This window comes from Equus caballus, chromosome 22, assembly GCF_041296265.1.
Source record: "Equus caballus isolate H_3958 breed thoroughbred chromosome 22, TB-T2T, whole genome shotgun sequence".
In the NCBI taxonomy this organism is placed as follows: domain Eukaryota; kingdom Metazoa; phylum Chordata; class Mammalia; order Perissodactyla; family Equidae; genus Equus; species Equus caballus.
Genome location: NC_091705.1, coordinates 8,996,194 through 9,015,180, shown reverse-complemented (window position 1 = coordinate 9,015,180; position 18,987 = coordinate 8,996,194). Strand labels below are relative to the sequence as shown.

Genomic DNA, 18,987 nt, shown 5'->3' with positions numbered 1-18,987 from the left:
TTGACTATATTTACTTGGGTCTATTTCTGAATTGCCTAATCTGTTCCATTGATTTATTTGTCTATTCTTTCACCAATAACACACTCTCTTCATTACTGTAGCTTTAAAATAAGTCTTGAAATTGGGTAGTGTATATCCTCCAATTTTGTTCTTCTCCTTCAATATTGTATTGGCTATTCTTGGTCTTTTGCCTTTCCATATTAATTTTAGAATCAGTTTGTCCATATTCACAAAATGACTTGCTGGGATTTTGATTGGAATTGCATTGAATCTATAGATCAAGTTGAGAAAAACTGATGTCTTAACAATATTGAGTCTTCCTATCCATGAACATGGAATATCTCTTCATTTGTTTACTTCTTTGATTTCTTTTCTTAGAGCTTTATAGTTTTCCTCATATAGATCTTATTACATATTTTGTTAGATTTTTACCCACTTACTTAATTTTTGGGAGTGCTAATATAAATGGTATTATGTTTTTAATTTCAAATTCCATTTGTTTATTGCTGTTATATAGGAATGTGATTGACTATTGTATATTAACCTTATATCCTACAATCTTGCCATAATGGCTTATCAATTGCAGAAGAATTTTTTTGTTAATTATTTTGGATTTTCTACATAGACAATATGTCACCTGCAAAAAAAGACAGTTTTATGTCTTCTTTCTGAATCAGTACACCTTTTATTTCCTTTTCTTGTCTTACTGCATTAATTAGGACTTTAAATGTTTAATTTTAAAAGTATACTGTAAGTCACTGTATGGCAACTGCAGTGTAGCAATATTTTTAAAAATGATTATCATTGCTAGTGTTTGCTGTGTGCTTGGCACTTGTCTAAGTATTTTACATGAATCATCTCATTTAACCCTCACAACAACTGTATGAGGTGGGTATCACTATCCCACATTTATAAACCCCTTTATCCCCATTTTATAGATGAGGAAACTGATTCACAGAGAGGTTAAGTAACTTGTCCAAGGTCACTGAGTCAGAACAGATTCACAACCACGTCTGCTGGACTCTATAGTGTATGCTTTTAATGATTATCCTTTATCAATTTCTTCTATTAGGTGATTTTTACATATCATTCTCATTTGATCCCTCAACAACTCTGAAAGTTAGCTCTTCTTATTTATCCCTGTTTCACATTGAGATTAATGGAGCTCACAGTGGGTAAGAAACTTACCCAATGGCATATACAAAGTGGCAGAACTAGGATTTAAACCCACGTTTAAGCACATGCTCTCATTTTAAAATGGTCAGGGGCTGGCCCCATGGCCGAGTGGTTAAGTCCTCACACTCTGCTTCGGCAGCCCAGGGTTCGGATTCTGGGCACGGACATGGCACTGCTGGTTAGGCCATGTTGAGGCGGCATCCCACATGCCACAACTAGAAGGACCCACAAGTAAAATATACAACTACATACTGGGGGGATTTGAGGAGGAAAAAGTAGGAAAAAAAAAAAAAGAAGAAGATTGGCAACAGTTGTTAGCTCAGGTGCCAATCTTCAGAAAAAAAAATAAATAAAATGGTTTTTCGTCAGAATAAATATGTGCTATTTGCTGTTCAATACAGCTTTAACTGCGCATTCGGCAAACATTCACTGAGGGCCTATTAAGGGCCAGATGCTGTTGTAGGCACTGAGGACAAGGCAGTTGGAATCCCCGTCCTCAGAGGACTTAGCTTTTAGTAAAACATGAATCACTTAAAAATCAACCAACAAACAAACCCCTCTAACCACTGCTAAGTGCTGTGCCCAAGAAACAAGAGGGATGCCTGGTGGGGAGGGCAGGGGAGGGTTGCGTCTACTTGAGGGCAGGCCTCTGAGAAGACTGAGGGAGCTGCTCCAAGCTCGGAGATGCTTCGGCTGACTTAAATTACAACCAATAAGGAAATAAAGGTCGTGATCGCCAGCCTAGAGTTTTAGATTGGGAGCACAATGGTGGAGAACAATTTCTCCACTGTTTGTGTGTTTTCAGTCCCAGAATTGTTAGCTATCATCCCATACAGGATGCCATTTGGGGAAGGAGAAGGAGAAAACGGCAGAGAGTAAAACTGTTTGATGACAGTATGACGCGTACAGCCCTTCCCCCTCCAAGCCTCCATCTGAGTTTGGAAGTTGTTGCCTTCCTTCAAAACATTTGTTTTGATTTTGGTTTCCTCTTAAACCAAGGACTGTTCACGGAAACCAAAGTGAGATTTTTCCCTTTGGTTGGGATACACACTCTTTGATGTGACCATAAAGCACCAACTTATATTGATACTGTAAGGCCTTTTATTGTATAAAATGATTTCTAGACAGGCAGTCTGCCTCTAGAGTTTGCTGTTTCTTATGCTTCCTTCTCTCCCTCTGTGGCACTGCTTACTTCTGCAATATATGCTTTCTCATGTAATTCCAATGATTCTATGGAGTAGATATGATTTCTGCCATTTAATAAGTAAGGAAGTGAAGTTTAGGGAGGAAACTAACTTAGTGAAGTTAGGGAGGGTCACAGATACTAGTGTACCATATCAAAGGGTTTCAAACCCAGGTCTAACTCTAGAACTTTCCACAGTTTTCCAATACCACACTGAGTTTCCCATCCCCTTCCCAAATCTTAACCCCAGGATTACACCATTTTCAGCTTCTCCGACTCCACGAAGCACCAAAGTGGACCAGCTGCCACAGTCCAGCTCAATCTCCTCTAAGCATCAACAGCCACTTAACCTCCTTCAAAAAAGCTTTGCTGCTGACAATGGTGATAATAGACTAATAACAGAAAACATCCCCTGCTAACGTGAAATAACCAGATAACCGGAAGAAAAAATAAAAACATAAATGAGAAAGAAAATGGTTCTTTCTGTGAGGTGTTTCCTAAATCGCTGCCTATGTTTGATAATGGTTCTATCATTACCAATTTTGTAAGATCAGCAGAGAGTAGATGGGAAGAATGTTAAATTAAGCACAGAATTGCTAGATATCTTTCAGATAGCCAAATGAATGAGAAAATGCAAGGATTTTAGCTCCTGAAATTTACTGTGCAACTGAAAGGGCTCAACCTATAAAATCTCTTAACCAAATGACTCCATTGTTGGAAATTTAAGGTTTGAAAGTAAAATAAAACTAAAGTAAAATGAGAAACTTGTTAGAAAAGCTAGATGGTGTGTGTTGCAGACACCATCAGCCAGAAAAGTGACTCTGGGCAGTGGGGGGAGTGGTAGTGGAGATACATCAGTGCTGACAGCCACTACTAACACCTATGTTTGGCAGATAAGGCATTTGAACTAACAAGATTTTATTTTGAAAACAACGTGTTCATTTAGCTCACTGTTCCCATTAGAAGGGACAATGCCTATCAACCCTGGGCGTCCCTTTACTCTAAGAAAAAGATAAGAAAAGCCGCTGGGAGCCAAGCTGGTACTCGCAGCTAACCTGCAGTGTTCTTCTGTCAACTGCAGACAATTTCAAAGAATATCAACATGAGTCAAGGCTACTCTGTGACCATGAAGGAGTAAAACAAACAAACAAACAAAAGATCACTTCACAACCACATCTGAACACAGACAAAAACATGAACATTGTACAACCACAGATACGATCAAATTCCCCCAATTCTGGCTAATATGGGTGACTGCTACTTTTTCATTAATCACAGTTTTAACTTCACTCTGTGCTTCTTGCCTTCTAGACATTAGGACACCTAATCAGAGAATTCGCCCAGCATCCAATCCAGAGCAAGCCCCACTTTCTTGCACTCTCCCCAAAATCACCTAAGCTAAGCCCAAATCCTATCCTAAGTTCTCTGTAATACGTTCTTGCCGAGATGCCCCACCCAACACTTCCCATGGTATTTGTTCCCCCTTAGTGCAGTGAGCTAATAAATCTAACATTGTTAAAAAATAGGTGTATTTCTAGGGATCTCTCACTGAAAGGCAATGACATTTGTCTATTTTTTTCACAGGCAGAAGCTCATGGGATAAATCAGGTGAGTCGAGAACTCCACAGTGGGCTGTCTAGCAGTCAATAACCCAGGAGACATGCAAAGAAAACTAAACAGCTGTGAGTAACAGCTATGTAAATGTGGAGGAGCTGTGCTCATTTCATAATGATCTCATGCCTCCAGTCTTTTTCACTCTGGACAATAGCTCCATCATGATTATATCATCCGAAAGCCATTTCTGCTTTTCAGATTACAATATTACAGGTTGAAAGAAAGGCTGATATTACAGCAAGAGATTCCTGGTATCTTCCAGGTATCACTATGAATAAGAATACTCACATAATTTTAGAGTCTTTGCCCTAAGAAATTGATTGTGCAAGTAGATGTGACAAACTGAGATACTCTATTGTTACACTTAATGACTGCTGGTGGGGGTGATCTTCTGTCCTTCCTTGGCTCTCAAAGCAGATCTAAGATGTGCCGTATCTTAGATCTCGTCGTTGTCGTCATCATCACCACCACCACCATCTTCACTGTCATCATCGAACCACCTACCACTTTTGAGTGTTCTTCTCTGTACCAGATTCCACGTTACACACATGACCCATTTAATCCTCAGGTCAACTCTAAGAAGGTGGTATTATTATTACTATCCTCATTTTACAGATAAGGAAACTGAAGCAGTGACATTAAATAACTCCAAAGTGACAGAGCCAGGATTCAAGACTGGGCTGATCCACTCCAAGGCCCACACTCTTAGCTACCACATTATTTTTATCCATCTTGATGTTTTAACTATTGAGATGAAAATGGGGAAGAAAGAAAGAAGTGGCCCTGGGCTGCTGCCTGCTCTAGTACTTTGAAGAAAACTTCCTAGAAGTTTCTCAGGTTCTTACTTCCAAAGGTGGCTGCATTATTCTTGAAAGCTTTATGGTTTTAGAAGGTTTCACTTGTTTTCATTAATTACAGTTACTCCTTGAAATGAGAGACTATTAAGATGATTAGTAGAAATGTTTCCAAGTAGATGATAACATCTCTGAAATTAGTAACCCAAAATGCACCTCTTATCAATCAACAAAAACAAAACAAAAAACTCACCAATTTGGGGCTAATGTGGGTAGATTTTCTGATAATTCAGTGAATAATGCAATGAATGTGAGGCTCGTACGAAATAGCATAGGAGATTAGGAATCTAATTTGATGTCAAGTCTGCTGCCTTCTAACTTGGGAGTACATGAGAAGTTTTGAGACATAAACATATCTTTAGGTACAAGTGAGAAAGTGACAGAAGTCTTAAAGGAAGTAGAAGTGAGGTTTCATGTAGTTTCCAGAAAAGTGGCACGCAAAGTCTGGTTTGTATTTTAGACACATCACAATTTAACAGAGTAATTTTACGCCTGTTGAATCTACATATAGTAAAAAGAGAATTGGGCTTGTATTTTATACAATCTTTTTGTTTCATTTTTTTCATTTCATTTTTCTAGTAATTAATTCTCACTCATCTTGCAAAAGTACTGATAAAGGATGGAGTGTAAATAACTGGTCCTTTACCACTGCAGTTTTGAGAAGCAGTATATTCTAGAGTCATGTGTTCAACTCGGGATGTTTAAGGCCTATTGTTAATAAATATCATATCACATTTTAATTATTAGAACTCAATTTGATATCCATTTGGATATCCATGTAATATTTATATGCTATATATTTTTATATAATACATATAATATTTAAAGTCACAAAAATCTCTTTAAAGATATGCTGAGTTTATATTCCTCAGTAATTCAGATAGGAAATAAATCTGCATAGGAAAATGTGACATCTCATATCTTTAAAAATAAAAAAATCTATAAGCACTTCAGATTCAGAACCTTTGATGAGCCATGAAGCAAATCTTTAAAAATCAACGATTGCAATAAACATCTTTCCTTAAACAACAACAAAAATACAGCCATCCCTACTGCCAGGGTCAGTTAAGAGATGAGGAAAAGGAACACCACGTTGCTCGAGAGTGTTTTCAGTTCCAGAACACTGCTTGGCACAGAATAGGTGCTCAATAATTGCTGAATGGATAAAATGGTACTTAAGAATAAATAATTAGGCAACGGATCTTAGTTAATATTTTGGTGATAATGCTGGAAGATGACGTTTCCTCAAAAGAAATACATTTATTTACACGAAGACCCAACGCCATTTCAAACGTGGAGCGTGCTGATCGTGGAGGGAAGGTGCATGCTCTGAAAGTCACTCTAGCAGGAACTGAGCCTTCACCACTTACTAGCTATATGGTCTTGTTTATCATCCCTAAGACTTCATTTTCTCACCCGTAAAATGGAGATAATAATAGAACTTGTCTCATAAACCGGTTGGGAGGAGTAAATGACATGATACATTAGCATTTTCCTCATGCCTACTACTTAGTAGACACCTAGTAAATGTGAGGTAGCAGTAGCATTATGCGGGAGCATACGAAATTGCCAATACTCCACCATTTTTGACTCACATCAAGGGCAGTTTCCAATGGTTCAACCTAATAGTAATGGGTATCTGTCTTCAAATATAGTAAAAATCACATTTCTGCACAAAATAAGTCATCAGGCAGAGTGATGCATACTTTTCCAGTTATTCTACAGCTTTATCTGCCCTACATGTCTCCTGGACTGCTGTCTGGGTTACAAGAAGGGCTGGATGAGCCTGGGAAGCACGTCACACAGCGGGTGTGCTGCCCTCATAATCCTCTGACTGCCTGATGGCAGGGTCTGCCCATGACACGCACACTTCTATTGACCTGGTTCCAGCACGGCCATGGCGGCAGCAATAGGCAGATCCGTCCACCTTGGAAACCTTCAAAGATTCTGCGGCTCTTTCTGAGCAAAAGCGCTGGGAAGCGTTTAAGCATGAGATGCAAAACAATAACAGGCCAGATTCTGGAAAAACTGGCTCCAGGTATAAACCAGAGTTGGCCTGATAACTTTGTGAGGGTGAAGCTGATACAGGTTTATCAGTAAGAGTTAGCACCGGAGGCCAAATGTATACTCCTCCATTTACCAGCATCATGTTCTTTCTTACTCCTTTTATCGTGCAATATATTCAATGTGACCATCCCCAGGCCCCACACTGCTACCACCACCACCGCCACACACACCACTAATACTCCTCTCTCCAAAACATCTCACGACAGAAATTTCTGTTACTACCTATCATTTTGACAAACAATCACTTTAACAGATTTAACTTATATAACTTGGCAAGTGGCAACATGGTGTCTATGTCTTTAACATGAAAACACTTTATATTTTTTGCTGATAAACTCAAACACAAGATCCAAATGTTGGAAATATTTTAATAGTAAGAAAGATCAAAACACAACTGAATGCTTGCTTAAAACACTGCTTTTTACAGCTCAATCAGGGCGAGACTTATAAAGTTGTAATTCTGGCTTTTAAAAATCGTCAGGTAATTCCTTTTCAGCAAACACTATGTAAGTTAGTGTGTATTAGTTCAACAAATGTGTCCTACTGGAATCCACCTTTCTGGATGTGCTTATGTATTTAATATACCTCCAGGTAAAGTTTCATATAGGAATTTAAATACATGCTCTTAGAGGGAAAGAAATGTCTCATTTATCTTTATATTCTATATAATACCTAGCACTGTCTCCAGCATGTATTAGGAACTAAATAAATGTATAACTAAAGTAAATAGAATAGGAAGTTCAGGGAAGATAGTTATGTTAATTTTCACATGAAAATGCACTAAATCAAATAGTGATTTGTTACAATAGTCTTAGGAAATTAACCCAAGAAGCTCAGATTAATTTTCCATCTAAGTGAAGCTGAATTATGCTCACTCCTTGAAAAGAGCAAAGATTTAAAAATCAACATTAGATGACATACATTTAATTTAAAATATAAGTGCCTATTTCCATGAGATATGGAATCCATTCTATAAAGGCTAATACCACACTTGAGTGACAGTCATAGGCAATGGAAGGGATCCTCGTATTGGTAGAGACATTGACACAGAACTCTACGCATCAACAGTTGGTGGCTTGGTAGGGCTAAGTGATTAAGTAGGTGACCCTGAAAGAACAAACATGGGCCCACCCAAAAGTACCAAGAGTGAAAGAGTGCCGTGGACTTTGTTGACTCTGGAAGCTGGAATGGAAAGACGAGAGTCACAAGTGTATAGCACACCAAATGCCCCATCTGTTGTGGCACAGCTAGGCACTGTGTGAATTTAATTAGAGTCCTGAGTAGCTAGGAATGACAACAGTCTATTTTCTGTTGGTTTATAAGCGTGTTTTTATACACTATCATTCTCCATGTTTCCATTAAAGACAGTCTAGATAACTGAGGCAGGTAAGAGTTAGGTAAAGGAAACTATCATTAGTTTTATTGTTATTTTTTAATGATGAAATCAACTTTTAAGAGAACTTGATAAAGTAGACTCACCATGGTAATCTTTCTCTTGAAGGCAAATTCTTCAGCTGGGTATTAGGATCATGCTATCTTTTTTTTTTTTTTTTTTTTTTTAGAGTTAACTGTAAAAGAGCAGCAGAAAACCACTGCCCGTTATGTTTGCAAATGAGTGAGTGAATGAATACTTGTGAACAAACACACACACAAAAGAAATCATAGAATAAATCTTGCATTTCCCACATTCATAGGGAAAATAAATCTTAAAAAAAAGTATTAATTAGCGTTTGTTCTTGTTGGGGTTGAAGAGTCCAGGGCTCTGAGCAGGCACAGCCTTCCGAGCAGGGTTGCAAGCAGCCCTCCGCACGCCAAGTCAGGACTAGGGTGCTGCGAGAGGCCTGGTGGGCTCTGACAGCTCAGTACCTGTGCGAGAACAGAGTGATGCAGGGACTTCTTAACCCACAATGCATGAGGTATATGGACACGTCCGTCTGTGAAAGAACCACCAGCAGCTAGAGGGACTGGGCAGGGCATTCTCACAGTAACTGCTGATGAAGGATTTCCCACACCATCTTCTTCCGGAAGAGAGGCATCTGGTGCTGAGTAAATGTGATAGGTTTGTCCCTAGAGATATAATCTGCATATTTACAAGTAAACATTCCACAATCACTCCCATTCACCTGTTGAGGAATCTCATGTGGCTTCATGCTGTAGTGGGTCCACTCTAAAAGATTCGGATCAATATTTCTTTTGGTCTTACTTTCCTCCTGTAAATACTGAAGGAGAATCTCACAGATCCTATGGCCCTTTTGTCCCATAGAATCCAGATATTTAAGACACTTTTTTCTTAGGTCTATCACCACCAGGCTCCAATGTACCTTCCGATGAATAGGCACCAGAATAAGTTCCTGTTCAAAGAGATTGACCCCTTTGGTCCATCTTTTCACTGCTTGGTAACCCCCAGACTTTAATTTGGGATAGAAGAAAGTACTGAATGCATGAAGTGCTGGATACCCTTGTTTTTTATTTCTTTCCACCAGAAGATTCATGTAAAAATTAATGACTTCGTCATTGAGCCAGTGATAGTTCTTCAAGGTCTGGATATCTCCTCGAGTGATTCGGAGTTTGAAAGCGCTACTTAGAATCTCATCCTGAGGGCCATGGCCTAGGGCATTACTGATTTCCTTTTCCATGTCCTCTGTAAGTTCAAGAAGATCATCCGTCCTCTTATCCCTGTCTCTGCCTGAGCAATTTTTCTCTTTAGTCTCAAGTATTGACATCTTCCTCCTGAGTAAGCCATTGCTTCCACTGCCTAGGCGGAGCCAGGCTGACACTTCTTCAGACAGGTCAGGTTCCAGCTGGTGTCCTCTCCTACCTTCATTTTCGAGTCTGATTCCAACTGTCTTCTCTATATCAGAAATTTTCCCCTTTGAACATCTCTTTTCACGTCTCACAGAACACAGAGGTCCCCTTGTTTCAACAACTCTATATGATTTTGGAACAAACTAAGCTGTTTTGACTCTGTGACTTTGCTCTTCCCCCCAGCCTTTGGTCTTTAATGAGTCCGTGCGACTTCTTTGAGAACTATGATGTGCTGAAGTTACAGGAGGAACAGTGTTTCCATGACCACCTTCTTTAAGTCGCTCCAATAACCTCCAGTACTTCTCTCTTTCCTCTTTTTGAACACCCTCCTCCACTGTACAATGGGGATGCCTCAGACCCTTGCCACCCTCTTCAGAGATCATCTCTGTTACAACCTGCTCTTGAGGTTTCCACGTTAAGGAACTCTCTGGATTGCTTTTGCTACGGCGACGGCCACCGGGTCTTCTATTATAGCCTTCTGAGTTCAAGGTAAAACCAAAGGAAGGCAGGACTCTGCGAGGCTGATCTCGGGTTACTATCACTCTGATCTCTGGATAGTCACTTATTCCATTAGGAGATTTATTACCCAGTTTCAGCATGTTGTTCCAGGATCCAGAACCTGTCAGTTCACAAGATGAGGAGTTTGAAAATACCTCTTCTGAAGAGGCCACATTCCGTGTTCCATTACAAGCAGCAGTTACCATGGGCTTTGTGTTCAGCTGGAATGGGAATCCAAATAAGCCGGCAGCATTGTAGAGACTGGTTTTCACTTGGTGAATAAAACAATCTAATCTTGGTCTTTTGGCTGGTATTTCATCAGTGTCCACTGTAGACAACAGAGTGCTGTTCGAGCGCCACCTCTTCAGGAGGGCCCGGGCAGGGGGCACCGGCTGGTCACAGAGACGGAAAATGGTGCCGAGAATCCTAACCAGCCATTTGTACATACCAGGCCCAAGCAGCAGCGGCGGCCGACACACCCCGAGACGCAAACCCCAGAGCTGTCGCCGCCACTGCCGCCTTCACCGCCTCGGCCACCACCGCCAAGGAGGATCATGCTATCTTATAGGATGATTTTTAGAAGCCTGCAATGACCCTGCCAAAGCTCCATCTTAATAGTTTCAGGATCTCTTCAAACATGTAACTCTAAAGTTTAACTCAAATACCGGTAAGCATGGCCACACCCTGAAAACGCGTCTTTCCTCCATATAGAGCAGTTCTATACAGAGGACCTCAAAACTCTAAAATGTCCCCCATGGACCACAATCTCCTAGTCTTCCATTTCTCCATGTCCCCTCCCTCTCTACTTTTCCTCTCACTGGAACCTCCAGCCTCTGGAAGTTTCCCTAATCCTCGGTTCAATGACATTCAGTCATTGGGCAGGCATTTCAAACTGGCTGTCACTGGGAACAGGTATGATATCTGATTTTTATGTAGCACTTCACACTTCAGAAAGGGATCCGAGGCCTTCTCTTGTTTGATTTCATTTGCAAAAGATATTATTATTCCTCTTAAAGAAGTAGCAAAGAGGACTTTGAGAAGCCCCCAGAAAGTCTGCTGACATGAGACTGTATTAGGCTATTTGTAACCTTATTCCGTCTGCCTGAGTAGCTCACAACGACAAGAGAGTAGCCAACTGAGGACTCCCTGTGACCAGGCCTCAGTACACAGACTCAGCCTCGTTAGCATCAAATTCCAATCAAATAAGCAACTCTATCCTAAAAAGAAAGACAAACTATACAAAGCAGTGACCAATGTGTATTGGCAGAGAGGTAGTCCGAAAAACAACAGTTGTGTTGAACCAAAGTTCTGCATGCAGCTGGCTCAGAAGATTAAGTTAAAAGAAGTCTAAGAAAACCCAACCATGACTGAAATAGGTACGTGTCTTTTTGCTTCCAACTATCTTGAAAAAGTAACAATGATGCAATACTATAAATCTTTAGTTAATTAATGCAAGTTTTTTTCAGTAAGCTTCATACCCTCATCCTGTATTACATACCATCTGTCTATGGTGAATATTTAGTTCTCACTCGCAACCTGCTTCCTAACCCTTAGAATAAATGTACCTCCTTAAAATCCAGAAAACTGTTTCAATAGACCATAGGGGGATAATGACTTAAATTTTAAATAAACTGCTAACATTACTTTATAATCTACTGCTGCCATCTCCTGTGTTAATGAAGCAGCACCTTCACACTCATGAACAAGAGTCACAGTGTTTAACGGGAATAATTCTCACTGGCCAATCAGATGGCAAATTTTCAATACACAGAGAAAGGAAAGCTTAATCCTGTTACCTCCAAGTGACTTCGCCTCTCAGCAACCACACGTTCATCCTTGTTTCCAAAAAGTTTCTTTGGAGGGAATTCGAGGGTAGCAAGCTGAAATACATATTTTACAAGAGAAGTATTAATAGTATACCTATGATCTTTGGACTGTTATTAATCTATCATTTGGAATCTCTATCACGGGGTAGAAAGAGAAAGAGGTCGGAAGTTTAAAGATGCCAGGTCTTGCTTTGCTTTGTCATCATCCACCTCTGTACCTTGAACAGATCAGGCAAGACTCCACAATGGTCAAATAAGAAGGCAGGATAGGATGATGGGAACTCAAAGAAAGGCTGACCTGAGTCTCAGTATTTTGTTTTCAGCAACATATTAGACTCTTTGCCAGATGGTGTTTTACAATTTTTTTTTCCAAAATGCGAGTTTGTTCTTCTTTTAGTCCTCTTCTTAAAAGAGAAATCAATTTTTCTGTTGAGGTGAGAATTTGAAAACTCAACTCACACACTACCTGAACACTCTGTGAAATGGTTCTCAGACCACTTCTAAGGTTCTTTAAACATTCCATATTGCCTTTTCTCAGCTACTACTGCAAATGGACATTTCCCATGTGAAAAGAGGACTTCTCTTTGAAACTTTTCACCTTGTTTCCTAAAGAATAAAGGTTCAGAATTTGTTTTAGCCAAGTCTTGGAATTTCATAGTTATTTTCCTTATGCTTCTCTTCTTAGAGGTGTAGAAACCATAACGAAAACGTAAGCTTTATTATAGACTCTGAGGCAAGAAAGAACTCTATAATCTGGTGAAAACCTGACCAGCCAGTGTTGCTTTGGTTGAATGAATGCTAAGCAGCAATAATTGTTGGTGTTGATGAAATTCACTATTTCCTTCCTTCCTTACCTTGTCAGGTTCAGACAAATTGAGAGACCAATGAAGCATTATCAAGAAAAAATTAACAACATTTCTCCCACAATATAGGTCACAATATGCCACAAAATTCCTATTTTATACATATGCAAATCTCTCAGTTGATTTAAATTTATATTGCCACAGTGAGAGACAAAAATTAAAAACTAGTATCTGAATATATAGTACTTTAAAAACTTAGTTTTAAAGTAAAATATACACACAGAAAAATGCACATAAGTGAACAACCTGACGAATTTTCAAGTCTGAACACACTGTGACCGCCACCCAGATCAAGAAATAGAACACTGTCGGCACCCCAGAACCCCCAAGTGCTCCATTCCAGTCACTCCCTCCACCCCTTACAAAGGTCAACCCCAGCCTAATGGACTTCTAGTTTGTGCTCTTTTTGAAATTCATGTAAGTGGTATCATACAGCGTGAACTCCTCTGAGTCTGCCTTCATCGCACTGCCTCATGATTGTGAGATCATCCATGTTGTTAGGCATAGCATTAGCTCGCTCATTCTCGTGGTGATAAATTACTCCATTACGTGAACATTCCACCATTTATTTGTTGAGTTTCTTCTTAGTTTCCAGTTTTTGGTCATTAGGAATTGTGCTGCAATGAATATTTTCCTATACGTATGGATTTACCTATAGGAAAATATGTAGAGATTTCTGTTGGTCATACTCTTTAGGAGTAAAAATGCATGGGTGTGCAAGTGTTCAGTTGTATTTGAAATTATGAAACCAAATTTGGTTTTGCAAAGTGGTTTTATTAACTGACATGCCTACTAGCAGTGACGGAGAGACCCAGTTGCTCCAGATCCTCACCAATACTTGGGACTGTGGTTGTTTTCATCTTATCAGTTCCAATGGGTACGCAGTAATTTCTATTGTGGTTCAGGTTTGCTTTTTCTAATGACTACTGAAGTTGAGCATCTTTTCACACGCTCGTTGACTATCTGGTTAGTCATTTTGGGGAAGTGTCTGTTCAACTCCTCTGGCCATTTTTTTTATTAGGTATCTGCCTTCTTCTTGATAATTTTCCCCTTTCGTGCTCTTTAAGGTATCTTTGATGACTTTTTTAAAGTTAACTGAAGTCAGGGAAATGTTCACTTCTTTCACACTCTAGTGCACTTTCTACCAAAACAAAGCAAGCTTCGGGTGGGTGGGACGTGGCACCTCTTCTCCTCCTTTTCACACCAATGTTCCAATTGTGTTGCTGACATTCAATTTTAAAATCAGTTCAAGGTCAAGTGAAAGACCAAGAGCACTGAGGTAAGACAGACCCAGTTTGAATCTCAGCTTGACCGCTAACTAGCTAAACCAGCTATGTTTCTCTGAGCCTGAGTATTCTCTACAGAAAAAAATGCAGACAGTCATACCAAATCCCACCAGGTTTCTGGGGAGATTTAGTGAAGCAATGCTGAATGGACTTAGGCTACTATTATTCTTTGTTATAGATCTAGTAATTACTAAGAAAGCAGGATGCCCCATCCCCTTCATCCTCTCTCCATCCCTGGACCAGTGATGTGGCTTCAAGAAGCGAAGGGTTTTCTGGAATCCTGGCCTCATTGGCACAAACACACTTCCCATATGTTGCCGCTGAGAGAAGACAGGTACACCAGAGCTTGTCTTTTGGGCTTCATCCAGCCTCGATTTCATTTATACAAATGTGTTTCCCCCCAAGGCAGAGATGCTGAAAGCTTGGCAAGCATGCTTTCACAGTTGGTTGTTTTGTCATTTTCTTATGAAGCTGATGAGGTGATGTGGTTTCTGTCAGGGGAAATTTATAGTCACACTTGCACGCTCAATCAGAAATGGCGCACTAAATGGACTTCAGGAAGCTGAAGCAGGTGAGGATCAAGCATTTAAATTTCCTCGTAGTCAACAGTAGTGCTCCATCTTGAGATGGAGGCTAATACTTTGTGCTATTAATATCCACCCTGTGAAATAACTATGTATAAAGTTATAAAGTATAACTATGTATAAACTTATGTGTAGTACTGTTGTTCAGATTTTAGGAAAAAAGAAACAGTAACCTTAAACAACTTTTAGGCATATAATCATAGGACTATAGTATTCAACTGTCTAACTTTAGAGATAAACAGGTCTAGAGTTAAATGACTTGGAAAGGTTTATATTCGTGGGGTGGCAGAGTCAAGATGAGGAATCTGGACTGACTCTGGGTTTTCTGTGACAGCGCTATAAAGGGTATCAGCAATGTATGGAAGAAACCCTTCTGAAGCCCTTGGGGATCCAGGATTCAGAAGAAAGGAAGCAATTCCTCCTTAAGTGTATTAAACCAGAAAAATGATGTATAGCTGCTAGGCAGTGAACAACAGTGCCAACAGGAGCTGTCAGCAGAACCCCACTGAAGACGTGTATGCACCAATGGAACAGGACAGTAACAGGACAGAGGATGAGTCTGGAGGTGGGTTCTCCAGAAGTCTGTCCCGGGACATATAAGATTGACTAGTTCCTATTATTTTACTCCTCCTGTAATAAAAAATAAGAATAATGGTGGCTATCCTTACACATAGTTGAAGTGTTGGAGGGAAGGAAAAAAGGAATAGGAGCAGAAGTTCCAATGTGACTTATGATAGAAATGCACACTTCTGGGGCTTCATGCTCCATTGGTGGGGCTGGGACACAAACAAACTAAAGTAGAAAGGCAAGGTCATGAGGCAAAGTACAAAAAAAACCAGCCTCTATTAAATAATTATAATTACGTAAGAACAGCTTTACAACTCTCTCCCTTCTGATAGAATGGAAAGAACCTCATTTCTTCTTTTTAGAGAATTGTAACAGTGCTGTTTAGGCCTTGCTATCTATAAGCTCTTAGGTTGAATGAGATGAAATTGCCAATGTTGTAAGTTAAAAATGCTTGAATAGAGCAATTCTAGCTGGTTAAACCCTGTATGAACAGTGATATTTTTAAGTGACCACTAGCGCAGAGACACATTTCCAGTTGCTTTACACGTCAAGGGTAAACATTCTCATTTGATGGACTGTCAGTTGCTTATATCTAAACCAACCTTCTTTCAAAAGAATATTTTTCTTAAACCACTCAAAAATAAAACAAAACTAGAAATACCTTTAAAAATAGATAACACTGAGGAAACCACAGAGCTGGGACAGCAGGACTGGTGGCACAGGCAGCCATTTGGGGACCAACAGGTGTTGACATAGAACAAATTACAGGGCCCTCCTAAAATCAGCCAATCTTCCAGAAAGGGGGGTAAAAAAGACCATCATAGTCTTTACTTGGATGGGGGAAAGAGGACAGGGGGAATTGCTGCTTCATCCAAAAATAATAATACTATAAAAATTCTTAGAAGAGTTTAGAAAGCTGGGGTAGCAAAGAGGCCTGAATTTCTTCTCTGCACGAGCACGAAGCTCCTTTCTCATTTATTTTAAACAGAACAGCCAAAGCAATCTTTCGGAGCTTTCATTTCTGGATTGTGAATTATTTACACTGTCCAAACGTTTTTCAAAACGGACAATTTACCAAGATCGAAAGAGACACTGGTCTGAACAAATAATGTGCCTGGAGAGCCAAAAAAAAAAACCCCACAAAACCGCTTCCATTCTGCTGAATGCACTGCCGTCTGAAAAGCAGAATTTCCAACAGATGAAGATGACAAGACAGGCTCCGAGAGGGGATTCTGAACCATCCCTGCTTCTCCACCCATGCCCTACATACACCAACATCTTCTGTTTACTTGTTTGGTTTCTCATGTTAAACAGAAAATTTAAAATAAAATAGCAATATTAGCTAGACATTTTCATTTCTTCTCAAGTTCTCAATATTTACAAATTTCCATTTTAGTGCCTCATTTTTAATGCAGCAGACGGTCTGGATTTGACTCCCGTGAGAAATGCTGTCAGGAGCAGTGGGTGGCAATCTGCAGGTGGAGAGGACCCCTCTGATTTCCTTTGTTACCTCTGACAAAGGAAACACAGGGTCCCATATTTCTAAAAACTAAAGTTCCTGAAGTTCTATAGTCTTCACAATAACTAAATTCTAAAGGAACTCGGGTAAATATTTCTGATTCACAGAAAAATGATCAAGATGCTTGGGATTCAGTAATGAGGGAAAAGTAATTTTCTTTCTTTCTACAAGATTTCATTCTCATAAAGAGCAAGCACCATCATTTCTGCTTCTAACTTTCATGAAGAGAGTCATGTTGAAAAGTGTGATTGCAATAAAAACAATCTTTCTACAAACCATAAAATCCGATGGAACAGTTCTGGTTAAAGATGGTGGAATAAAGGCTTTATTTGCTCCCTTTGTCTCCTTCAAAAGCACCAAAAACAACGAAAAAGATCAAAAGTAAAGTAAACGCTCTGTCTCCAAACTAGGAAGCCATCAGAGCCCCACAATGCAGGCCAGGCAGCACCCCGGGAAAGCAGTGCGGAGCAGGGACGAGATGAGGGGCTGCTGAGAGACCTCATCACCTCACCTCCAGACGGCTGGCCATGAGCTGTCCACCAAAGTAAGCATCCAAATTCTCAGGCATTCCGTTCCTCAGTGACTAAACAGGCTACGTCTGGGGACAAGGATAAGGTAGGGGACACCCACAGCAAAGAGGAAGGCAGCGGGAGCTCCGGGACCAAGAGCCTGGAGAGACTCCTGTCTCTAGTGGCAGAGAGAAGAGGCCAGAGGGCAAGTTTTTAGCTTTACTGCCCACAGCCAGTGATCCCACAGCTCTCGTGAATGCCAGAAAATAAGAGAAGACGTATCTCAAAGCAAAGGGAAAAACAGGTGGGAAAAAACTCAGAAAAATTCTAAGCCAAAGTTTGGGCGTGCAGCACCTGTGGCCTTCCTCCTCCCCAATATTGGTTCCCTCCTTCCCCCATGATACAACGGTGTTTTCCCCCAACGATTAGTTCACTTCACTTAATGAGGAGAAATAACTAGAAGAAACCAAAACTGGAACTATGAATAAAAACGGGTGGGGTGAGGAGTTGTTGAATGAAACATAAGCAAAAGGAAGATAAAGAACACACATCACAAGAAGGATTGGCCAGAGATAAACAGGAAGAATTCAGACAAAAAATTATTCATAGTCTTAAAGAACTATAAAAATCATCTCTAAAAAAGAGATAAAAGAAGTGATACACAGGTTGAAAGAAGAGACTACAAGGGGGAAAAATAGGCTGAAAAGTGAGGCAGCTCTTAGAGAAATGGCTGATTCTAAGACTGGGAAGGGAATATGTAAGATGCGCCTGAAGCATGTTGGAGCGACAGCAAGTAAAGAAGCACCCAAAACCAAAGCACAATGATGGACTATGTTAAAGGAACAAGAGCTCCTAATGGCCAAAGCTGAAACAATTTGAAAAACAAAACTAAATTAAAAAAAATAGTATTGGCTTATAACCCAAAATATAATGACTGTAGAAACAACTGAGCAAATAAAGAAGGGGAGAGGAACAGACAAGCCTCCCATGTAGAAAAATTCAAAATAATTAATGGAGATACTTCACCATCAAGGAAGTGGAGCACATGTCCCCATTACTAAAATGTGTGCTGTGCAGAGTGACCTCCTTCCACAGTACAGCACAGAAAGGAGGAAAACCGAGTAACTTTCCAGTAGAGAAACCTGGAGAAACCTCAGCCAGGTGATCGACGTCAATTATCAACAGTGCTAACTCATACTAATAGTGTATGTATCCTTTATATGATGTGAAGATAATAGCACTTTATCTCTGTGATTTTCCTCCCCAAAATCCGTAACTCTAGTCTAATCATGAGAAAAGCATCTGACAAATCCCAGCTGGGGAGGTTCTGTAAAGTATCTGAGCAGCATTCCTCAAAAGTGTCAAGGTCATTTAAAACAAGGAAAGTATGAGAAACTGCAATAGCCATGAGTAGCCTAAGGAGACATAAGGACTAAATGGAATGTGGTTTCCTGGATGAGATCCTGGAACAGAAAAGGACATTAGGTAAAAACTAAGAAAATCTCAAAAATATACACTTTAGGTAATAATAATGTATCAATATTGGTTCACTATACTAATATAAGTTGTTAAAAATAGGGGAAAGTGGGTATGGGGTATTTGAAAACTCTCTTTGCTAACTTCACATTTTTTTCTA

General features: G+C 39.8%; 1 protein-coding gene and 1 pseudogene across 22 annotated transcripts in view; both read right to left on the bottom strand.

Moving 5' to 3' along the window:
• Positions 1 to 18,987, bottom strand: part of KIF16B (kinesin family member 16B) — a 276,847-nt gene that overhangs the window by 23,325 nt on the left and 234,535 nt on the right. For 18 of the 22 annotated variants that reach the window (XR_011430732.1, XR_011430729.1, XR_011430727.1 and 15 more), the window contains one exon: positions 11,994 to 12,077. The exons of the other annotated variants lie outside the window; for them this stretch is intronic. Coding sequence is in view for 12 of the 18 variants with exons in the window: in XM_070247112.1 (XP_070103213.1) it covers positions 11,994 to 12,077 (84 nt within the window). In the remaining 6 variants the exon portion in view is untranslated. The remainder of the gene's footprint in view (positions 1 to 11,993; positions 12,078 to 18,987) is intronic. 22 annotated transcript variants of the gene reach the window in all.
• Positions 5,373 to 10,739, bottom strand: LOC138920074 (sentrin-specific protease 2 pseudogene; annotated as a pseudogene).